Source organism: Cyprinodon variegatus, unplaced genomic scaffold (assembly GCF_000732505.1).
Source record: "Cyprinodon variegatus isolate N-32 unplaced genomic scaffold, C_variegatus-1.0 Scaffold494, whole genome shotgun sequence".
NCBI classification, from domain to species: domain Eukaryota; kingdom Metazoa; phylum Chordata; class Actinopteri; order Cyprinodontiformes; family Cyprinodontidae; genus Cyprinodon; species Cyprinodon variegatus.
This window is the reverse complement of record NW_015150947.1, coordinates 586,821-611,991: the sequence shown is the minus strand read 5'-3', so window position 1 is coordinate 611,991 and position 25,171 is coordinate 586,821. Positions and strand designations below refer to the sequence as shown.

Here is a 25,171-nt window from a genome sequence, read left to right as displayed (position 1 = left end):
GGACTAAACTCGAGCTACCTTTCTCTATGTTTGAGGAAGTGATTTTCAGTCTCCCAGCCGGAGAGAAGAAGAAAAGCCAAGATGTCGGACAGCCGCGCAGGTAAAATCTCACCTTTATGACACGTTTACGTCTTCAGTGTAAAACTCTCGATGTTTATTAAACTTATAGCCCTAAAAATAAAATTTATATTAAATCTAGCTTCGAACTGTGTTCACTGTCCCCTTCTTGACTAAGAGTCTCTTATTGGAGATATTCTTATTTAATAATAATAATTAAACAGTAATAACTGTTTGGCTTCATATCCTGTAAATATTGTTTCTTTTCTCAATGTGTTGGTTATAAATTCTTGTTAGAACAGTTTATGGATTGTATTAAATAATAGTACTAATAATGATTGTTTGTTTCCCCACTTCATTAGAAAAAGGCTCCACTGCCACAGACAGTGTGGGTGAGTTATCTCTCCAAATGTTTCACAACTGCGCCTGCTTCCTTAAAAATACACATAAAAGTGAAAGTAATAAGAGAAAGTTGTAAAACCATAAATCAGCTTCATTTGGATAAACAGTATTTTGTCTCTCTGTTCTCCAACATCTTCTAAATTCATGGTGCAGTTTATAGTTTACATCCAGGCTTAGCTCACTATTACTGAAACATGAACAGGCTTTTAATGGGGTTGATAAGGGGCAGAATTTTGCAATCGTTTAGCAGATGTCAGACCGGATTGTAAAAGACTCAAGGCAAGATTTTAACTTTCTGATGACAGACATGAAGCAGCTTCACAGAAAAGCAAAGGAAGAAATGCCGTCAAACCTCTTTCTGTTTACACAAAAAAAAACAACCTCTGTTCATTGTAATGCCCTCCATATGCTGTTATACTGACATCAGATACTGACATGCTGTTATAACATCCATCCATCTTCTCCCACTTATCCGGGGTCGGGTCGCAGGGGAAGCAGCTTCAATAGGGAGGCCCAGATGTCCCTCTATCCAGCCAGCAACTCTGGGGGAATCCCAAGGCGCTCTCAGGCTAGCCGTGAAACATAGTCTCTCCGGCGTGTCCTGGGTCTCCCCTTGGCCTCATTCTGGTGGAACGTGCCTGGAACACCTCACCAGGAAGACGTCCCGGAGGCATCCTAACCAGATGCTTGAGCCACCTCAACTTGCTCCTCTCGATGTGGAGGAGCAGTGGCTCTACTCTTGATTCCTCCCCGGATCACTGAGCTCCTCACCCTATCTCTAGGGGGGAGAACCCAGACACTACGGAGAAAACTAATTTCAGCCACTTGTATCCAGGATCTCGATCTTCCAGTCATGACCCAAAACTTATGACCATATATGAGGGCAGGAACGTCGGTAAATTGAGAGCTTTGCTTTTTGGCTCAGCTCTTTCTCCACCACAACAGACTGGTACAGTGCACGCTTCACAGCAGACGCCGCACCAATCCGCCTGTCGATCTCCAGCTCCATTTTCCCCTCAATCGTGAACAAGACCCCAAGATACTTAAACTCCTCCACTAAATCAGAGCAAACTGCTCACAGCTGTGTCTGATATCACCCAATTTATTTGAAAAACATCCTCAAACTGTTAATATATGCTGCTCAGCTATCACCAGCCTGCAGCAGAGGACATGCAAAGACATGCATCCTTCAATTGGATATCTTCTGTTTTTAATGACATGTTGGTATTACACAGTTCCTGGATGCTTGTTAGAGAGGTCACCGCCAAACAGTAAACTAATCATATTGTTTAAGGAGACAGTTTACGCCGCTTGGAGCTAAGTGACATGCATGAAGATGAGTCAGGATGGTCCGACTTAGCAACAATTTGCAAACATTTGAAGTGTTTACTCACCTCGATGTTGCAGCATAACCCTGCCGCCATGTTGCTTTGATAAATGCCACCGAAGTTGATTCAGGAGACCCTGAGGGGCCGTGCTAAGTGTGCACTGGAAAAACAATCTAGAAATAAGTACCGTAAAAATTTCTTAAGTTAAGTATATTTATCCTTTATTTGAGTAGGTAAATGAGATAGTTTGTCAATGGAATTAGTATTTTTTACTCCTAAAATAAGATAATGAGATAATATGCACTTGTAATAAGACAATGCAATTGTGTTTTCTTATTTTAAGTGTGAATTGTCTTATTTACCTCCTCAATCCAAGAACAAATGCACTTATTTTAAGAAAAAAATGACTTATCTAGATTTAGATTTTTTTCCAGTGTGGGGGGTGTTGTCAGGAAGAGGGATGGTGACAGTGGATATGATGTGACTAAATGATTAAAGTGCTTCAAATAAAACTTTATTCGGACTTTTAGGCGATAAAATGCTCCCCTGTGACGGTGCAGTATGTCTAAGGGGGATTGTTTTATGTGAGTTCTAGGGATGCAAGTTATCGATTAATTAATTAGTCTAAAGTTGATAGATGTTAGCGATCGGCTAACCATTAATTAATGGTTGAATGTTAAGGGCTGAATATTTTTTTGGAATTGCCGGATTAGATCTATCTTCTGCTGCTTCATCCGTCAGGATCGCTGTGAGGCTGGTGCCTTTTTCCAGCTGTATGGGAGAAAGGTTGGGTTTATCCTGGACAGATTGCTAGTGCATCATATGCAGAACAAAATGGGACATTTTGAAACCAAAACATCCTAAAAATTAAATTTTTACTATATTAACCATAAATTGACCACAGAAAAACACTAATAAGGTTTTATATCAATATATTAACATTTAGGATGATAATAATAATTAATAATAAATTCATGTCCTTTTAAGAACATTTAAGTGTCTTACAATAGAAGAGAAGGGAAAGTTATGTGGCTCTGCAGGTCATTTAGGAGTTTCTCATGTAATCAGAGGTAAAGACCAACTCATCAAGCTGATATGTGTATATTTCGCAGAGCGATTGATGATTGCTTTAGTAATATGGATGTTTTGCTGGTCTTTTTTCTATTTATTGGGCAATTTACTGCATTTGCAATGTTTACTGCATTTGCAATGGCATTTTACAAAACGCAATTTGTAAATTGCAGAGGTGCCCGTTTTGGTTACTTTACATCTAACAGGCGTGCGAGTCGCGACTCAGACTTTCTCAACGCAGTCTTTTAGGAAGCGGTAAAGCATTTGAAGTTGGTTTACCGCCACACAGAAGGGCAGACAGGGTTCCAGCTAGCAAGTTTCCAGGGTGCGAGTAGAAGGATTTCTCAATACAGCAGTGACAGTAAAGTCTTTTAAAAATTAACTCTGGACAATAAGTAGAAACAACTAAAACCCTTGAGTTAAACATTGACATATTTATGGTTAGTACAAAAGGAAAATCTAAATAAAGTCACAATATTGATTAAAAAATATAGCCAACGGAAAAATTCAACTACAGTAACCTGGTTTTGACCTATAGAGGGCGGCACTTAGACAGTTTTAGGCCAAATATTACCAGAAAGTTTTCGTGAAAATATTGAAATTAGCATTTTAACGTAAAAGAAGCTCACATAAAGCCTGATGTGTTTGGGGTTTTGTTGATCTTTAAACTCCATAGGCAGTAGATTATTATGGATCCGTGTTTTCGGGCTGTTTTCTGACCCGACTGTCTGAATGTTTTAGCTGAAATTGATTAAACTTTCTGTTATTTTCCATTGTTGGTTAGCATGTGTGAACTGGAGCCTCGCTTAGCTAACTTGTGTGGCGTCCGCTGTCGTCTTTTGTTGCTGTTGCTCAGCTGCTTCAAGTTTCCATGTGACAATGATGCAAGTTTTTTTTTTTTTTTTTCATTCAAATGCAATTAACCAATTATTTCCTCATTCTTTGGACCATTCTCTGTAAAGGTTAGAAATGGTTGTGTGTGAACTTCCTGTGGATCCAGTGTCTCTTGTATACCCTGATCGGTGCATCTGACACCACTGTTTCACTTTGATCTCCTCTGTTCCTCATTCCTCTGCTCAGTTAAGGCACCTCCGCCACACCTACATGCCTAAAGGGCTGAGTTACAACTAAGTGTTTGGCTCAATTGCACAATTCATTTAGGTCATTGTAAGTAAGATACATTTCAGCAAGAAAATTCAGAAACGGAGGATTCATTTCACACATTTTGCATAAAAAAAAGGAAAAACTCTGATTAAAAATATTACTTTGCAGAAAAAACTCAGACATTTCCACCATTAAAGGCAATACAGTTTCAACATTTAAACTAAGAAATAATATGGAGGTTCCCAAATTTTTTGTTTTTGACTCACAAAATGGTACAAAAGTCGACTCGTGACCCAAATGGCTGGTTTAGTGTCCAAAAGTTTCCTCTACATCAATAAACCACATGTGTAATAATTTTACAACGTAAGCAGTCGGTCTCGTCCATGTGGTGCTTTTGTATTTTAAGCACTTTAACATTAATGTAAACGCAATCAAATAGCTAATATTATAAAGTCTGAAATTTGCTAAGATCTTAAATCAGATAAAAAAGAAAATACCAAAAGGTTTCTTAGTTTTTAAGTTGTAAATTTCCAAGATGCGGTTCCAAAAGCATATTAGTCGGCTCCATGTGGGCCCTTTGCAGACCCGCACTGAACAACTTGGATGCGATTCGACTGTGAGGAGAATCTTTAAGACGCTGCATCAGTTAGAATTTTGTCACAGCACAGTAAATAATAATTAAGAGCTATGAGTCACCTCTGCTAATGTTTCATTTTAAATTTAAGTGGTTTATAATGAGCCGGGAGAAGCTGGCCTCTTACAGGAAAAGGGCCCACAGGTGTGTCTTATGCTACGTTCAGACCACAAGCAGCAAAGGCAGCAGAAGCAGCTGGTTTACATGCAAAGTCAATATTTACGCGCATCAAGGTGCAGCAAAAGGTCCTGCAGCGCGTTTTGAGCAGCAAAGCTCAAATGCAGCAGCTGCTGGAGTTGGAAAAATTGTAACTTTTGCTTCTCGATGCGCCACATCAACCAATCAGAGAAGCTGATCTGGGAGCTGGCAGGGAGACAGACACACTGCTGATGATGCAGAGCGCTATGATCACTCCTCTGAAACATTTTATTAATGCCAAAATAACGTAAAATGTCGAAATCTGCTGGCAAAACATGTTCGCTTTTATTATCCTGCTGCCTGCAGTTTGGATACCGTATTTTCACGACTATAAGGCGCACCTAAACGTCTTTTTTTTCCCTCAAAATGTGGGGTGCGCCCTATGGTGCGGTGCGCCCTATCTGCGGACGTTGTTGAGACCACCATGAGTATGTGAGAACCTTAAAGGGGGAAGTGTGGGCGTGGCTTGTGTATAAAAGAACAGGTATGTGCTGTATGCAGAACATTGTTGTCTTAACAACCCTGGAAATGGCAAAGAGACACGCCTATGAAGCCCAGTTTAAACTGAAGGCTATCAGCTACGCAGAGGAACATGGAAATCGAGCAGCTGCGAGAGAATTCAATATAAATGAATCGATGGTTCGCAAGTGGAGGAAGCTGGAAAACGAACTCCGACTGGTGAAGAAGACGCAGCTGAGTTTCCGCGGACATAAGGCGAGGTGGCCCGAGTTGGAGGAAAGACTGGAGCGGTGGATCGTGGAGCAAAGAACGAGTGGGGCCAGCGTTTCAACGGTCACTGTTCGACTAAAAGCAGTAAAGCTGGCGGAAGAAATGAAAATTGAAAATTTTCAAGGAGGTCCATCGTGGTGCTTCCGTTTTATGAAACGGTGCAAATTTAATCATTGCAGTCAGTTCATCCAGATTATTATCCTGCCTATTTTTTAAGTTAATTTATGCGTCAATAAACTGTATCAGAGGAGTAATCACAGCCCTGTGTCATCAGCGATGTGTCTCTCACGGCAGGTTCCCAGGTTTTAATAATACTTTGTAATAAATACACCTTGCAGCTTTATTTGCTGTGATCAGTGGGAATAAAGTAGTTTTAATATGTTTTTAAGTGAGAAAATCCACCTGAGAGGACATGTACCTGTATATAAAAAACGCGCCCTATAGTCCGGTGCGCCTTATGTGTGTGTTAAATACAGAAATGGGACACATAACTGAGACTGCGCCTTTTAGTCCGGTGCGCCTTATGGTCGTGAAAATACGGTACATACTTAAAAAGCGCCTTCCAGCCTCAAACCACCTAGAGGCGACCGGGCCAGAGGCTGCTGTTGAATGGGATTCCCAGTGACAGAGCACCGCCTGTATGTGGGGGTCTGAGCGGCTCCGAAAGCAATGATCTGGTTATCCAGCTTTTTGAATTTTTTTTTTTGACTTTACCCTCTCTATTGACCTTTTCTGTGACCCCTCTTGTTTTTGAGCCGACTGAAAACCGGTGAAAACGATCACAGTTGCTCCTCAGATGTAACCTTCACTCTCATTTGTTAGACCGTCACCATTCGTTCACAAAATGACTAACGAGAGAGCTGGTAATATCTAAGAATGGACAAAAGGGATCACTGAAAAAAATCAACGGTAAGGGGAAAGTAAAAGAAAAAAGCAAAAAAAGATTTAAAAACACCAAGTTGAAAAAACATAAGTGGAACAAGGAATAACTTTTCAAAATCTGTGATTAGGAAAGATATTTATAATCATGTTTATAAGTTGTGATTTTTAGCTAGTGATTTAGAAATGGGATTCAAAAATATGTTTTAAAAATGTGCTGTTTATTAAAGGTTTAATAATTCAGTTAAAAATGTACACTTAGAAAACATTTAAATGTTAAATTTGAAATGGCCCTTTTTCATTTTTGGTTACCCCTTTATAGGGCAAGTTAGCGTTTTTTATCACTTGCATACCCCTTACAAACAGAGTCCCTCCCCCCAGTGAGGTCTAGAAGCACTAGATCTATACCCAGCCTTTCAGCAAAGATACTGCTTTATGGCTGTACATCTTATTTTGGCATCTGACCAATTAGATGAGCCCTTAAATGATATATTACCTACTGGAAATTAAGTTGAAAAAAAAAGTTAAGAAAAAGGTAAAAAGTTAATTGAAATCTTAAAAAGTAAAGTTAAAAAGTTAATAAGCCCTTTTAACAATTATATTTAGGTTTATAAACTAAAAACTGTAAGAGCCAGTATCAGCATTAATGCCTCTAAGATTATGTTGCACCAAAAACATGTGTTTCTTTCTCTCTCAGAGTGTTTTTCATGAATTTCTTTTAGAAGCACTTTTGTTATTTTTCTTAATATATTCAGGCAAGTTGGCGTTTCCTGTTATTAAATTGACATAAATTTTTGCCGTCAAAGTATCCCTATATTTGAATGTTACAAAGGTAATAAGGTCTTGTCCTGGATTCCAATAACAATATTGGCTTAAAATTTGGATTTTCAAACTATTTCCCTATAAACCCTATAAAGGGTTAATGAATCTGTGAAAAACTCAGGCTGCATCTTTTTACTTTACATCAATACCAACATTTACAAATAGCTGAAGAACATTTAGTGTGTTTTTTTATTTAAAAGTTCCAATTTTTTATTTCACAGCGACTACAGAGAATTTCACAGAGACTGATTCTTTCTTTAGCAGGTAACCTTTCTCTGATTTTAATCCTTCTGTCAGATAGATGTTCTGAGATTAACTCGCCGGGTCTGATTTCCTCAAACAGCTCTTTAGCTCTGGATCCAGCGGAGGAGTACAAGATGACCAACAAGCGGCGAGGCCTCGCCCTAATTTTCAACCAGGAGCGTTTCTTCTGGCGCCTGGGCCTGAGCAACAGAAATGGAACCAACGCCGACCGCTACAACCTGGAGAAGAGGTAGGATTTCCCTTCAGCCAGCTGGTGGTGCACATATGGAGGAGCAGGGCGTCTCAGTGGATCAATGTCTCCTTGTTTGTTCAGGCTGCTGGAGCTCAACTTTGAGGTCAGGGGTTATGACAACTTGAAACAGGAGGAGGTCCTGGAAAGAATCCATGAAGGTAGCCCAGTTCTGGGTTCCTCCATTTCTTTGTCATCAATACAGAATATTTGAGTGCGGAAAATGAAGAACTGTGCCAATTTAAAAACCTTCCCACCTTTCTGATGTACTCCAGCTGCCGAGGGCGACCACTCAGACGCCGACTGCTTCCTGCTCGCCTTCCTGAGCCACGGCGAGGACGACCACGTTTACTCATATGACGGCAAGATCAGCATCCAACACATCACCTCCATGTTCAGAGGCGACAAGTGCAAGACCCTCGTAGGGAAACCAAAGGTCTTCATCGTGCAGGTAAGTCTGAAAAGTTGATGTTAAATTCCTGGTTTTAGGAAGAAAACTGAAGATGTGTGTGTTTGGGTGATGAAAGGCGTGCCGCGGGGACCAACACGACGTTCCTGTCACCGCCTGTGACGTGGTGGACAACGAGGTGAAGACGAACGAGACGGTGGTAGACGCCTGCGCCATCCACACCCTCCCTGCCGGAGCGGATTTCATCATGTGTTACTCTGTAGCTGAAGGTAAGCTGTGCTCCTCTGGAAGACCAGAGGGAGGACTTTGAGTCCGCATGGATAAGGAGCAGATCTAAAAGGGTTTCTTCTACTAAAATATTTTATTTTTTCTGTTTCCTGATTTTATTTTTTAATTTCTCTGATTAAGTTGGAGTTTTACAAAGTTTATCCTTTTTCTTCAGATCTGGGGGCGGGCTTTCCTCTATTAGGCTGTTTCTATTGGTCAGCTGGAAGTTGACAACATTTTAGTTGGTCATGAGTGAGCGTTTGCATTGGATATGAAGTATGACTTTAGTAATAATGTTAATATTTTATTGTTGATGTTCTTTTAATCTAATATTTTAATGTGATCGACATAATTTTCAGGTCCCATATTTGCATGTTGTCTCCTGCCATTTTGGTTTTAATACATCTAATATAAGAGAGGAGAATGTGATCTGTACAACGCCACTTACAAAGAATGCAATTAAGAAAACTATATCTGGAAAAACAAACATTTCACAAAAAAATTATATAAATATAAAATCCGTAAAAAAAAATGTAATATTTAAAAGCAATTTGAAAAAAGTCATAGAAAACAGCGTTTCTCGCAAAAATCTTTTGTTTTGTTTTTTTTTTATTAAAACTTTTTTCAAATTCTCACTTTTAAATGGCTTTTTTAAAATTTCTATTTACAAAATGTTTTCTGTAAAACAACAATGGAATAAAATTCACTCCATAGTCTGAAGATCATGAAAAATGTATTTTAAAGAATACAATAATAAAAAAAAAAACCTTAAAGATAAGTACTTCTAAACAGATGTAGTACGGAGGCCGAGAGCGGTTGTGTTCCTCTGATACTTTTTTCATGGTTTTCTCAAGAAATCAAATGAATTTTCTCAATATTTAAAATAACGAAAGCCGTTTTCTCGTCATAACGACATGATTGGTGTGTGTTAAACCTGATTACATCCTTCAATACCACAACAACGGGAGAGGATTTATAAGTCTTGGCAACCCATATAATTCTGTAAATAATACTGTGTTTAACTTTTAGGTAACCAGGCGACATTGTTGGTTTGTTGATTTGCTTCCACTTCTCATTCATAAGCCATTAGACCTATGCCTCCGGTGCCTTAATGCCTGATGTTTTCTAAACAGCCCCCCTGTTACGCCTGTAACACGTATAAGAGGCATTAACCCCTCTCTAAAATGAGTCCAGATTAAAGATTTTCATTAAAAAAAACAGTCAGATTTGCTTCTGCAGGCATGGATGGACTGGGAATCCAGGGCTGTTGGCCAGCCTCATATATTACTCATACAGGTTAATTTGCACTGTGTAGCACTTTGAGATTTTTGTTAATGACCACATGATTTTTATGATGTTGATTTTTATCTTTGATTTTATTTGCACTGTGTAGCACTTTGAGATTTTTGTTAAAGAAAAGTGCGGTACAAATTGGATTTATTATTATTATTATTAATTATCTAGTTATCTCAAGAAATCAATAACCGCTTTCTTGTTATAACGAGATAATTATCTTCTTATCTCGAGAAAACAATTGAATGGTTTAACCGTCATTATGTCGAGAAGGCAAAAAAATAATTAAATTCGAGTATGACTGCCCTGGGCTTCCATACTTCTAAACTGATGTTGGTTCTAAACAGGTGAGATGGAAAGTGTTTACAGTGCGATTCCTTAAAGTTATTTTTTTTTGTCCAGCTACTTTTTAATCAGATAGAAAATAACAGAACGATTAAGATTTTGTGATAAATAAGCTTTTCCAGCATTTGGTAGATTTAGTTTTTTTTTCATTCAATGAGTTAGTAGAGAAATTAGAGAAACTGTTCTTAAGTTAAAAGTTGTGTCAAATTAATGCAATTTTTGTCCATAAAGGATAAAAGTCCCAGAAGTGTTTCTTTTCTAAGTGTCATTAGCAGAAAAAGATGACCTACAGTGAAACCACTCAGGTTTGCTGCCCTTCCAGACTTCTCTTTTCTATTTTTCTTGCCGTCTTCCTTCAGGTTTCTACTCCCACAGAGAGACCGTCAACGGCTCCTGGTACATCCAAGATCTGTGCGAGTTGCTTCGGAAGCACGGCGGCTCCCTGGAGTTCACGGAGCTGCTCACGCTGGTCAACAGAAAGGTTTCGATGAGGAGCGTGGGGAACAGCAACGACCGCAGCGCTATCGGAAAGAAGCAGGTGCCGTGTTTTGCTTCCATGCTCACCAAGAAACTATACTTCCGAAAGATGAAGTAACGTCCAGACAAACCAGCCAACCGTCAAGGTTCAGTCCTTCTGAAGGGCCTTGGTCTTTCAGATGATGCTGCGGGTTTTAGCTTCGCTTCAGTCCACTAAGATCAGAATTAATGCTGTACTTTTAAGAACTCCTAAAATGTCCAACTAGACGATTTAAAAAGAAACATTCCATTCGTAAATCACACTGTCTGTAAACTGTCAGGGAGTTTTTTTAGGTTTAGTGCTTCATTTTTTCCGTAATGAATTTTGTGAGGTGGGTTACCGGCGTAACGACCTGCTGGGTTCAGGGGTTTTCTCTTCTCAGGTTTCTCCTCAGAGGCTACAGCAGATTTATATGGAGTCAAATTTGTTCTGTTATTTTTACAAAAAAACAATTTTTTTTAATGGATATTTGAAAAAAAAAAAGGGCAATTAGAGATATAACTTTGAAAACTTGTTTATCAAAAAAAATTTTTTGATTAAGATTCACTCAAAAGCTTATTTTGACTTTTCTGTGTCCTGATTTAAATTTTTTTCCCCCCACGTATTAATGAAAGAATATTCACTCCATTATTAATTTCTATCTAAGCAGCTAACGGTACAGGCAGTCTGAATACAAGTCCATTCCTTAAATAGAAAAAGGGAAATAGAGTGTCTGGTCTACAGGTACAGACAAACAGAACCTCAGGAAGCCTCATGGAGGCTGTTTTCATTCCTTAAAGCTGTGCCGCGACCATGAATCCATTCCAGCTGTTTTTTATACCCATCCAATGTTTCTGTGTTCATGAGCTGTTAAAAAATAAAATAAAAACCTTTTATTTCTTCTGATCTGTATCATTTTTATTTCAAATCTGTTTAAGTTCTTCATGACAATTAGACCAAAAAATAGAAGCAAGAGCTTTTAAGCGATCAGACAGATTTTTTTAAATATATCCCTTTAAAACATTTGGTAAGTTTATTTTGTTTCCATTTGTTGATTTCATTCAGATTAAGGCTGCGTTGCCAAATATCTCACTGTAGCACATCTCTGATGACATCGCATAAAAGGAAGAGACCCGCTAACCGCACCGATCCAAACAACGACAAGTATTTGGGCCTGCAGAGAGGATTGTCTGGGTTGACCTTCCTTCTTTAAAGGACTGCTAGCATCTCTGCAGACCCCCACACATCCTGGAAATGAGCTGTTTAGACTCCAACCCTCAGAGCGAGGGTGGAAAAAAAACAAAATCTAGATAAGTCGTTTTCTCTTAAATTAAGTGCATTTTGTTCTTGAATTTAGGAAGTAAGAGACATTTTGCCAATGGAACAAGATAATTTACATTTAAAATACGAAAACACAATTCCATTTTCTTATTTCAAGTGCATTTTATCTAAATATAATATTTTTAATAGTAATAATATTCATTCTATTGGCAAATCATCTCATTTACCTACTCAAATTAAGGGTAAATACACTTGATTTAAGAAATTTTAACTTATTTCTAGATCGTTTTTGCAGTGCACCCGCCTCTGATCAGCATAAGTCAGAGCCAGTTTCTTAATTAAAGTGTATTTATCTTTTGAGTAGGTAAATGACATAGTTTTCCAATGGAATTAGTATTTTTATTCTTAAAATAAGATAATTATTATATAAATAATATGGACTTTAAATAAGACAATACAATTGTGGTTTCTTATTTTAAGTGTAAATTGTAATGTTCCATTGGCAAAATGTCTCTTTTACTTCCTCAATCTAAGAACAAATACACTTGTTTTAAGAAAAAAATGACTTGTCTAGATTTTCACTCAGTTATCGCTCAACTTATCTGATTCAAACTGATTTCAAATCGACTCTTGAGTTTGCTGGTTTTACTGTAATTATTTTAAATAAATAAATAAATCCTAATTTATTATTTGCGCAGACACACGGTACCGCTTCTGCATAACTAGGGGCCCTGCAGGCATGGATGGACTGGGAATCCCGGGCTGCTGGCCAGCCTCATTAATTAATCATAAAGGTTATTTATCTCGTTATCTCAAGAAATCAATAACTGTTTCCTCGTTATAACGAGATAATTATCTTATCTAGAGGAAACAATTACTGGTTTAACCATGATAAGATATAAGCACATCTGTCAACACAATGCAGCTGCCAAAAAAAATTCTGATCTTTTGTGGTTTATCATCAAATTAATCAAGAAATATGAAGCAGCCTCAGGGCAAGTTTGCTGGTTTTACTGTAGTTATTTTAAATAAAATCCTAGTCCACAAATATCCTCATTCATATGTTCACATTTATGAATTGCAACAAAAAATATACGTGTTTTCAATAAAAGAAAATATGAAATACATTATAGCAAATAATGAATTAAATCATATTAAGGAATTAAATGTCCAGCAGGTGTCTGTATTGACTGACACAGTATCAATACAGTTTGCCAATGTGTTAAAACGATTCATGATGCCTCATGAACCCATTACTACTATCATCCACTTAATGTGTTTTTATATTTTAAATATTTCCTGTAGGAATCGCAGCATCAACACAGCTTTCTTCAGCTTCATTCCCCCAAACCAGGAGGAATTAGTGTGAAACAAATCCTGCCGTCCCGCAGGCAGAAATATCTATAAATATCTACTATAGTTTTCTAATGTATTCCAAGCTCCAGATGTCTTCTCTTTTTTGCCTTTGGTAAAAAACAAAACGGAATCTTAGGTCAGTTTTTTATTGAATTGAGTAGCTGAGGCACTTTGCCGGTTGAATTATTACATATTATTTACATTTAAAAAAAGAAAAAAGTGCATTGCATAATATTTAATCTTATTTTAATGGTGAAAATACTCATTCCAATGATAGATCTTATTTACCTGCTGAAATTAAGAGGAATTTTAATTTTATTTTAAGACATATTTACTTATTTTTAGATTGTTTTGCAGTGTTTTATTGCCTAAAGCTAATATAAGTAAAACAAAAGGAAGGTTTTCATTAGTTTTGGGGAATCCAGGAACGTTTGGTGCCATCCACTGAAACCCAGGAAGATGAATTTGAGTACAGCAGCATGTTTTACAGTGATGTGTGAAGGAAAAGGACTGAACTTCCACAGGGATTACACTCCTACTTCCTGCTCCCCCCTGCAGGGTTTTCTGATAATTCCAGTTACTCCATCTGCCAAGAGTTCTCACCATTTCTACAAGAAAAGGGAGAACAGCACACTGAAATGAGGAATATTATTTAAAAAGTAACGGGCAAGTGGTCAAAAGGACTGTCTCTTGAAATGTTGAGTGAAACACGTGGACAGAAAAACATTTTCACACCTCTCCTTCAGAGTAAAAAAGCTAGAATCAGCCACCTGAACAGGTGGGTTTAAATTACAGCATGGCTGCAAAGGCCTGTGACTGGAAGGTCACTAGCACCACCTGGTGGACAATAGGTGGTATAATCCTGGGCAGAATACTCCAGTTATCATTAAAAGTCATTAAATTATATATTTTTTTAATTAAAGGCCTTAATTGGCATTCAAATTAATTAAATGTGATTATCGTGGCATTCAAAATGCTTCATTTAATAAAAAAAAAAACATTTATAAAAAACAATTTAATCTGATATTGTGATATATTTGCGTGGAACTGCTTCCAGTGGATCGTAAAGCTGTGTGTTCGGAAAAGAAGCTTGAGGCGGAGAAAAAGCTAGAGAATGAAAAAATGCAAATTTCAACAAAAGTGGCTGGAAAACGAAAGATTTTGCCATGTTTTATTTGTTGATGGCATTAAAACTAATAAAAAGCATTAGAGTTACTCCTGTATAAACCCTGTTTTAGTATTTTATCCTCATAAAGAGAACAAAAGTCTGTCTCCGCTATCATCAGACAAAGGCAGAAGGAACAAAGTGCTTTCTAATGTGCATCTGTAACATGATGTTGTACCAGATACAAGAAATATAGGAAAAAATCGTTTTGCTATAACACTTTCACATGTAGTATAACCTAGAGACTGTCCTCCACCCAATGGAAACGCAGCAGGCCCAGAAAGGAAACCCAGCCCTTCCTCTTGTCTAGTTACACTGTCCATCTCTTCCCGGAGGATCCTTAGTTTATTTTCAATATTAGCAAAAATAAAGCAATGCAACAAATAATTCAACGAGTGGTTATACGTCCACATCTCATTAAACAGACGTACAAATACACAACCTGACAGACAAGAAAGTACAAAACCATCTGAAATGCAAACTTTATTTATCAATGTTTATGATGAGGATACAATATGGCAACAATGCAAAGAAGGGAACTTCTACAGAATCAGATTTCAAGGTAAAAATATGGCATTATCAGAATAATCACACATCTGGCGCAGAGTCTCACTCCTTCCTGCTGGGTGTCACTTATGGCTTGGCCTGGATCTGTTCTAAGGGCAGCTGAAGCTGATTTGGGTATTTCAGACGTCTCAAGTCCTCCTCCACCTGATGAAATACAACCAGAATAAGCCGTGTGGGAAATCTGCTTCTGAACACTAAAGACATGCAGTCTGTAGGTGGGTCACCTGTTCCAGTTCATCCTTCAGTTTGTTGTATTTTTCCACGTTGAACTGCTTCTTCTTGGCCCCCTTATAAAAGTACCGTAGAAACTGTCTGTCCTTAGCGTCTGGATAAACGTAATCCTGAAGGAGAGAGTTGAAGAAAAACATTGTTTCACATTAGGATTCAGGACAGATGAGCTGAACGCTGACGAATCTTAGTCTGTTTACCAAAATATAGACTGAATGACTGATTGCAGGAATCTTTGATTGGAGGGGATTAATGTAGTAGAATAATTTAGACAAATTCAACCAATTGCTCTTAGAAACTCCTCAGCATGTCTCCATGACAACCATTAGACTCTACCCACAGTCAAACATCTGCAAATTAGATTAACCTCTTAATATCCACCTCATTTTGGGAAATTCTTGTCTATTTTGCATACCCAAATGGTAAAGAAAATAACTTAGGAACTGTAAGCCCAAATTACATTATTTGAAAGCTAACACTTCCTAGTTTCTGAATACATAAAAATTCACCAACTGGGTGAGTAAAACACAGACCAAGCTGCATCAGTTCAAACATGACTCAAAGTTGTTTTTTTTAATTCTTGAAAATAATAGGTCTTTTTTGAACAGCAGTAATAAAGACATGCTTGCTTGTTGTAGCTGCTTTGTCATGCTACATTGTGACATGCTGCTATATCTGTGTTAATTGTGCTTTGGTGCTCCCTATGTCCATAAACTGAACTTGGCAGTTGAATTGTGGAGACTCTAAGCTTTCCAGTGATATCTAACATGTATATATTGGTAAACATTTTACCTGTGTAATTTTCATGCAACGCCTTAAAACTGTAAGTAAGGTCTCATGTAAGTAAGGTGGAGGTTTGTCATGATTTGGGCCTTTGTGAAGAAATGGTTTTAAAAAGATTATCTGATAGACAGAAAAATTAAAATGTGTCATTATTGGGTTTTCCAATAAGTTTTTCCACAATCCTCCTTCTTTCATTAAATGCTCATTTACCACGGAGCATTTGTGTTAATACCATCATTAAAAAGAAACGTTTCTCAGCAAAGTTAAACAGGAGGCAGTTGATGTTTTTGTCTTCACCGCCTGCAAAAGGAAAACTTCATAGGATATTCTTTTAATCTTATATTTTAATGTGATCGACATAATTCAGGTCACATTTTTTTGTTGTCTCCTGCCATTTTGGTTTTATTACATCTAATATAAGCGAGGAGAATGTGATCTGTAAAAGGCAATTTAAAAAGAATGCAATTTAGAAAACTATATCTGAAAAACAAAAATGTTACAAAAAATTATATAAATATAAAATCTGTAAAAAAAATTAAATAATTAAAATAATTTCTTTTTAAATCAGAGAAAACAGCAACGTTTTTCACAAAAACCTTTTTTTTTTTTTTTTTCCTTTATTAAAACTTTTTTTTTCCAGTTTCTCCCCTAGGCATAATATGGTTTCAGCTCTTACTGTGACAAAGTAAGTTATCTATTTAATCCTTTTTGACAAATCATTTAGAGCTTGTCTGCTTAACTATTTCTTTCCTACATCCACCTATAGAGCTAATTTGCCATTACATTTTCTACCAAAGAAAGTATTTATGAATCAGTGCTTCTATGTTAATTTTCCATGTCTGCTGCATTCTTCTTGAAAACCAGGTCTAACTCAGCAGAGGGCCACTCACAGTAAGCCTGGATCTGCATGAGGTTTCTTCAGTTAAAAGGGAGTTTTTCCTCCCCACTATCTTTAGATGCATGCTGAGTGTGAGGGATTGCTGTAGAGTCAATGACTCAATGCAAGCTAATATCTACTGTCTCCACATGCTAACAAAGGAGGAGTGAATCCTGAAATGTTGATGACTGAATGCAGCAAGTTGGGTTTCCTTAGATTTTAACCAAAAGAAAAAACATATATATTTTTTTAACTTTGGACCACAGTTTAACAGACATCTTATTGCAAGAAACTCAATTATTGTCACATTAAACAAGACTGAAACACTGACTTTAGCTCAAGGCCTTTAGGTGGTGGTAATATGTTTTAAGTGGGTTTGCTAACACGCAGTAGTACAAAGAGAGATGGAGCTAGTTAGCAGATTTATGCATGAGAGTAGAAGTATTTTTTTCACGACAGTTACAGTAAAGTGCTGCAGCACTGAACTTTGGACAAAAATGCCTCCAAGGTCAGGAAACAGTTAAACCCTGAAGTGAAAAATATCTACATGGTTGCAGTTAGTGCAAAGGAAAGAAAATAAAATTATAATCACAACAACAAAAAATGCAATTAGATTTTTGGCAAAATCATTCAGCACTCTTTTAATCAATCTGAGTGGATGATCTGATTGTCTCTGTAAAGTGCGTTAAGATGATGTGTTGTGAATTGGCACTGTATAAATAAATGGAGCTAAAATCGGATTTAATTAAATGCATGAAAAGCCGTTTACGGTACAATTGCATGACTCGACATTCATTACTGATAACTGCAACAAATATTGTTATAGATATGTGACATAATTCTGGATAGTTACACTAAGTGATTGAATGTTAAAATGGCTTGCCATACTGCTGCTACAAAACCGTTTTCCTGCAGTTCTATTCAAGAAAAAAGGTTTTAATTTAAGGCCCACCTGCTTGGTGAGTATATAGTAGGCAAAGGCTCCCATGCTGGTGGCGTAGGTGATGAAGTAAGTGACTGGCTCCATGACGTCCCATGAATACACCCACCAGGTGAGCCAGCCCAGGGCGCCGCCCTGCACCGACAGCAGGGCCATGCCGGTCCAGAGGACCCTAGAGCTGTGAAACTCTGCAGTTCGGGACAGCCGGGCCTTCATCTGAAAAATTCAGGGTCATTTAAACACGCAAAACGCGATCATGTTAGCTTAAAGATAAATCAAATAAACAGGTTTATTGTCTGAATTATAAGTGGTTCTGCTACCTTCTCCAGAGGTGTGAGCTCCTGCTTCAGGTTGTCCAATCTCTCTAGCAGCTGTCTCTCCTGCAGCAGGTGGTGTTCAGGGAGGTGGAGCGCCGTGTGCAGGAGGTGCACAACGTGTTTCATATCCTCCATATCCCTGGCATGCTCACTAGAAGCAACCACTGCAAGGAGGAAGCGAGCAGGAGGAAAGATTTACAATAACATCATGTATGAGCCACCGTGTAACTGCTGATGAAAAGATGTTACCTCTCTCAGGAGCGCTGATATCGTAAACGGTACCGTTGATGACGAGCTGGAAGTCCTTCTGCAGCACGGTGTCCAGCAGCGTCGTGCTGGCAACACATTGTCCATCTGGAAAAAAGGAAGGATCCAGCTCAGATTTAAACGATTTTCCTAATGAAGACCTTGAAATCAGACTCCAGCACTGATACTGAACCGTGACTCACTGCTCTCATAGGAAATGACACAGCAGATTGATTAGGTTATAATGAGCAGCAAAAGAGCGATTTCCTCACCGGCTATGAAGGGTAATGTTCTATAATAGAGCAACAACAGCGCATAAGGAACTAAAATGAAATGCTTTTATTTATAACACATCAAGGTCCTTCAATAAAAAAACAATCACATTCTCCACATGTAGAAGAACCACCAAACACTGAAACACTGTTAGTTATACTGAGGCCTCCAGCTGTTTGCTGCAGAAGCCAACCCAATCCCAGCATGCACCAGTCCAAATCATCCAGTTTTCCTCTCATAACCCCTGACCTGCCCATGAAAACTGAAGAAACCGACAGTTTTTAGTCCCTGAACACAAAAAAAAAAATGTATTTAAATAATATGTCAATCAGATGGACTTATGTTTATTTTTATAACCTTCATAAGACTTTTAATCATCAAGGTTTTTACACATGGATAATGAAGGCTTATATATCATGTGCAATTCAGTTGTTGAACTTGGTATGAGCTAGGCTAACGTTAGCTTCACTGTTTCTAATGAGGCTTGAATGATCTTTTGTTTAGAACTGAACGCAGACATTTAAATTTCCTATCAGTTTGCAGCTATTGTTTAGCATTTTTTGTTAAGCATTGTATAAAACTTTTATTTAATGAGAGACGTGGCAGTTTGATATAAAGTCAGAAAGCAACATTTTAAGAAAACAGTGATAAGCTTAATGATGCTTTTCTAACTAGAACCAGAACTATGAAGAAAATGGTTCTGTATCAAGAGGTATTTCCTCAAAAGTAGCCCATCATAGGAAGATTACTTTCTAACCAGATCTAATCTCTCTCTAATCACCAATAAAGCAAGGTGGTGGAGGACTGATGATGTGCTTTCCAGGAACTATACACCTTTGACATGAAGTCATGATAAGTCAGATACCCATTTAATCATGTTATCTTTAGGATTTAGCTAATATTCTATTTTTGTTTGACTTATACATCAATTCATTTGTTAAACACAGTCAGTTAAACATGGCTCCATCTCTACTTAAGAAAGAATAATAGTGCATTGTGTGGAGTAAAAAAATGTTAAGCTATGTCTGTTCTTAGCCTCACAGGCTCCAAACGAAGGTCATGAGATATGAGACTGAGTTACACAGCCTCCTTCATGACATGAAGGGCAGGACTGCTGTTTTGAGGAGATCCAGCTCGCCAGTAAACAATAAATTAACCTAACAGGTAATGGTCTTGATGAACTCAAAGTTGTTTTTCCTCCAAATATTCAAGTGTGAGAGAGTTCTTCATGCAGGGGGTGGGTTGGTTCCCGTGGGTGGAGTGTGTGTTGGGATTTTTGTAAGGTGTATATGTGTGTACTGACCCATCTCTCCGTCTGAGGACGTTGAATAAATTTGAACCTTTTTTCTTGCAAGATATGATACCATCTCAGTTTCCTAACTTCACAATTGTTATCCACTCCTGATACAATAAAGTAAAAGATGATGATTTACTTTCTAAAGCTCAATAGTTGCTGCAGGAGTAATCAGTCCTAACAGTTTATAAAAGGTTCCCATCATTTAGCACCAGTGGGCCACTTGCATACCCTCCAGTAAAATGGAAGTAATCCTCAGACATCCTGTCTAACTAGTCCGTTCTCCAGCTGCTCTAAACCCAGCCTGACTAACAGGACCAACGCCCCTGTGATGATATGAAGCCACATACCTGCAGAGAGTAGAGAAGCAGTCACTCCAGAATCCTCCGACTGCAGATCAGCGATCATATCTCCCACCGTCATCAGCATGGGTCGCAGGTAGAACAGACACTTCTCCTGCCTGGACGGCAGCAGCACCTCCAGGACCAGGCGCCCATGTTTGTGCTTCAAAGACACCGCTGTAACAGAGGGAAGCAAAATCTGCCATGTGATAAAAGAATACAGACTTCAAAACAGAGATCGATGTTGATTTCTCTCCTCATGTTTGGATGATAAAAGTTATGCAATGATACCAAACATGTCTAAATAAAAAAATATATTTACGTTAATATTTAAGAACTATAAAAAATTTTTATCTAAATAAGTAATTTTCTTTTAAAATAAGTTTTTTTTTCTTGAATTGAGGAGATGAGTGAGAGACTTTGCCAGTGGAACAAGACAATTTAAATTTAAAATAAGAAAAAACACATGCATTTCCTTATTTCAAGTGCATATTATCTAATTATTTTATTTAAGAGTAAAAAAAAATCGCATTTCATTAGCAAAACATCTTATTTACTTACTCAAATTAAGGGTAAATACACCTAATTTAAGAAATGTGTACTTATTTCTTGATCGTTTATGCAGTATAAAGTATCTCTGCTGCTTTTCCGTCACCTTCAGCAAACCTTAAAGCATTTCAGCTTATAAAAAATCCAGCTAAAGGCGGCTTCCTCATGGCTTGATGCTTCCAACTACATCTAAGGTAGTTTCTAATCGGGCATCAGAGGAAAGGTGGCAGAATATAAAAGCAAGCCACACCTTTTAGCAGTGATCAAAAGAAATTTTATACAATGCATAACATTTTTTTTCCATCCTTATTGACCCACAAACCCTTCAGTAAGGCAGCATAACAGTAATTGTTGGAATTTAGTAAGAGCAATTTACCACTGGAGGGAGTAGGTGTAGTGGAGATCAGAGCTGGAGCAGGTCCCAGGGAGGGACATCTGGAATTAACCTGAACAGAAAGAAACAGAAAAGTTAGGGAAGCAGGGAGTTAGTTTGGTTTGTTCTTGGTGTAACCAAACAGCCCTCCTTTGGTAAACGGCTCCGTCTTCAGATAACAGAGAGCAGACAGACCGTCTGTCTGCCTACCAGCTGCTTTCCCTCCAATAACCTCCAGAAAAGCAACCGATTTTTTTCTCTTCTTCCACCAGCTGCATGAATCAGCTGAAGCAGACTGACTGTCAGACCTTCTTATTTATTTCTGCTCCCTGGGAGTATTTCTGATGCAGGGCCAGATTGTGTTCTGTGAGAACAGACCTCATACAGGTAGTGGTCTCTCCATCCTGCTCTTAGTATTCACCAACTGTAGTCCTGTCTGTTTAAATGCACCCATATCTACTCTGTTAGAACCCACTCTGCTGCAGGAATCTGGATCGGATAAAAACACGTGAATGTGCTCATTTATGTCAGCAAAGCAAAGAAACCAAAATCTAAAAACTGCTGAACCATCAATACTTTTTAACAGTTATAGTTATATCACATCTTATTAGGAGGAGCAACAACCTTAACGACACATTCAGCACTAATTAGGTTGAGGACTCCCACACAGCCGGGGTACATCTCCCTCTTCAATCCATATTACATTAAAATGTCCAATAGAGCCGTCTGTGAAACAAAGCTGGATCAGAGTGACTGAGCAGAGGCAGGCGAGGTGTCCTTTCCGCCCCACTGGTGAGGAGATGGATGGTTGCGTGAGAAGCTTTGGTGAAAACGGGAACCTGAGACATGAGGAGAGCTGTGCAGGAGCCTCCTGAGCCAGGAAGCAGCGCTCAGCGAAATAACAAAAACATGATTGTTCCTGATTTCATTGTTCATAATTTAATCACTTTTGTTGCACAATTTCTCACCATGTAGTTTAAAAAAGGAGGTACTCATGTCTGATGAGACAAAAACTGATCTTTCAGCTTCTGTGACAAAAGTAAAAACACCAGCCTCACAGTGAAACATGGTGATGGCAGCATCATGCTGTGGGGATGCTTTTCTCCAAGCAGTGTAGAGTTTAGGTGAAGATGGGCAGAGCTGAAAACCTGTTAGAGGCTTCAAAAGACTCTAAACTGACACTGATGGTCCAGCTTTTAGCAGAAATACGACCAGAAACAAACTACCAGGTCTGCAATGGCAAAGATTATTCTCATGTTAGAGTGGCCAAGTCATAAATCCAGATGGAGAATCTGCAGCAAGTCTTAGATGTATCTTATTACAGAAACCTCCCTGTTGTTTTGAATAAATGTTAGCTAATCTGCAAAGAAACAAAGGAAACGTAGAAACTTACAAAGGCAGAGAAGGATCATGAACTCATGCTTGTGACATTTGGAGGCTCATGGTTATTGAATCTGCATGTATAAAACATAAAAAAATGCACGTAAAGAGTAATTTACGAGCGCATGTTTTAAATAAATCTGCTCTTATGAGTCATTATTATGCATTTGAACTTTTGGCTCTATAAAATTGGCCCAGAAAATGAATGACGGAAAATATCCAGCAGAGAGCTCAGTTTGTTGTGAGATTAATTATATGAAATATCTTCTCTGATTGGGTTATAGCTCACTTTGAGGCCGGAGAAAGGGGCCTGCTGCAGCAGCGAATGAACCGTTCATAAAAGTATAAATATAATATAAATAAAATATTAGACATTTTCATACGACACAGAAATAATCATTGTTTCCACAGTGCAGTATGCGAATGTTCCCGTTAGTGTGAGCGCTGCAGCCTATGGATGTACAGTAAACGGTGCATAACATGCAGCACCTGCTTCCACTGTCTGTGTGTCACAGCGAACCCCGTTATCAACAAAATCACAGCTAATCAAAGGTCTGTAAAGCTCCTTGACTTTTTAATGAAAATGACTTTGAGTGTGAAACATTATGACTCTGGGTCAGCTGGAGAGCCGAGTGGCTCCAGGCGGCGTGCAGAAATTACCAATCCGGCTGTAAATCAACAGAGTGCTGCAGTTGTGACAGATAATTGTGTTGGAGAGTCGAGTGATGAATAACAGCCCACTTCCCCGGCTAGGCTTCTGGCTTTCTATTACCGCCGGTTCCGAGGCGCTGCACTGTAAACACAGATTTCTATAGGGTGCCACCTAAATGTAGTAACAGATGACCTTCTGAAGCAGGACAAGCGTTTAGAAAATGTAGACTTTAACAAGGCTGCTGTTAAGCACTGAGAGTGGCAGTTATGACTAGAAATGCATTATATAAATTTCAGTCCTTTTAGCAAAGCTGAGCCAACAACTACGGAGGCCTTCTAGGGTCATTTGTGGAAATTAAAAGAGAAGCTGGGAAAGGAAATTCAGGTTAATAAATCATCTTGGTAAATGTGAGCTTTGTTAAAGTGAAATCAGTTCCTCAACAGGTTCACAAACCGCTGTGGTGAATGTAGTCCTAATACCCATCCATCCATCCATTTTATAACATGCTTAATCCCAAGTGGGGTCGCGAGGGGTGCTGGTGCCTATCTCCAGCTGTCAATTGGCGAGAGGTGGGGTCCACCCTGGACAGGTCGCCAGTCCATCGCAGGGCAACACGGAGACAAACAGGACAAACAACCATTCACGCACACACACCTAAGGAGAATTTAGAGAAGCCAATTAACCTAACAGTCATGTTTTTGGACTGTGGGAGGAAGCCGGAGTACCCGGAGAGAACCCATGCATGCTCAGACTCCATGTAGAAAGATCCCTGGAATTGAACCCAGAACCTTCTTGCTGCAAGGCAGCAGTGCTACCCACTGCGGCACTGAGCAGCCCGTCCTAATACCCAATAATCTAAAACCTTCCCTTGTTTAGGCGGCTTTATACCCAGAAACCAGGTCTACCCCTTCCACAGACACTCTGGTGCACCTCTCAGACAGGAGGCCTCTGATTGGTCAAATCTACATCCACTCTACACTATGCGTATTTCCTGTTTGGTTCCTTACCAGCTTGTTTTGTTTGTATGACCGCCATTGTGGAAAACGACTCGTGAAGTTGGACCAGCTAGAAGAGTGAGGTGCACAAGAACGCTGGGACCCTTTTTCCACCTGGATCCCCGCTCTTTTTCACCCTCATGTCCCTCCGTTGTTGCGCAAACTTGCCCCCACTTCCTCACCGCCTCGGCCATATCTAGACCCACAGCTAGTTCCTGATTGTCCCTCTTGGGTTGTGGCGTGGAATGATATAGTACAGACCATGCTTCAATATTGTGCATAATTAAAAAATATCTGCGTCAAGTTTACTGCAACTGACCGCTGAGGGAGGATAACCAGGCCTTTAGGCTTTGGAGATATGCATCTGAAGCTAGAGCTGTCCTGATCAAACACTGATATCATTAATCAGTTTGATATTGGCCAAAAATCATAGATTGGAACATGCATTTGAATTCTGATATAAGCAGGCTGATAATCTGCTTATTTTTTAAGTTTTATTGTGATTTTCAGCTGCCCAATATAATATCGATCTTCATAATATCCATTAAAAACATTTTTTTTAATCTACAACAATAAGGGAAAATGAGCTACTTCTGCACCGCAACTAGGGCAGATAGAATGTTGAGCCCTTTTGCTGTGCGCCGCTGCACCATTTGTTGCTGAGGCAGTCACAGTGGAAGACGTGGACTGATTCAAACCCCAAACAACATGGATTCTGATTGACATTTAATTTTGATGGCTTCCTAGAATATCATTATATATAGTGATATTGAAATATTGTGATAATATCATATCCTGACCCAAGTATTGTGGCATTAATCATATCGCAACACATATGCCAATACTCGCCTCTACAAATTAGTCATCTCTGTTTAAGTAATATCACTTAACCAAGTATTTTCTAACATCCTACATTACAAAATAAGTCATTCATACTGATCATTAGGGGTGTGGGAAATAATCGTTTTGGCGATATATCGTGATATTCGGCTGCCCAATATAATATCGATCTTTCACTTCTTAGTAT

The 25,171-nt window shown here is 38.6% G+C and overlaps 2 protein-coding genes across 2 annotated transcripts in view; one reads left to right on the top strand and one right to left on the bottom strand.

Moving 5' to 3' along the window:
- Window positions 1-17: 17 nt before the first annotated feature.
- Window positions 18-11,398, top strand: casp6 (caspase 6). The gene is made up of 8 exons (XM_015390368.1): window positions 18-100; window positions 420-449; window positions 7,446-7,488; window positions 7,568-7,717; window positions 7,802-7,878; window positions 7,993-8,168; window positions 8,245-8,395; window positions 10,391-11,398. The coding sequence occupies exons 1-8, from the start codon at window positions 82-84 to the stop codon at window positions 10,624-10,626; spliced, it is 882 nt and encodes a 293-aa protein (XP_015245854.1). The 5' UTR covers window positions 18-81; the 3' UTR covers window positions 10,627-11,398.
- Window positions 11,399-14,797: 3,399 nt separating this feature from the next.
- Window positions 14,798-25,171, bottom strand: part of ccdc109b (coiled-coil domain containing 109B) — a 25,378-nt gene continuing 15,004 nt past the window's right edge. Inside the window, exons 2-8 of the mRNA XM_015390352.1 lie at window positions 21,121-21,190; window positions 20,205-20,372; window positions 18,291-18,395; window positions 18,045-18,205; window positions 17,737-17,940; window positions 15,121-15,237; window positions 14,798-15,040 (exon numbers count right to left, since the gene is read on the bottom strand). Of these exons, the coding sequence (XP_015245838.1) occupies window positions 14,963-15,040; window positions 15,121-15,237; window positions 17,737-17,940; window positions 18,045-18,205; window positions 18,291-18,395; window positions 20,205-20,372; window positions 21,121-21,190 (903 nt within the window). The 3' untranslated portion in view covers window positions 14,798-14,962. The remainder of the gene's footprint in view (window positions 15,041-15,120; window positions 15,238-17,736; window positions 17,941-18,044; window positions 18,206-18,290; window positions 18,396-20,204; window positions 20,373-21,120; window positions 21,191-25,171) is intronic.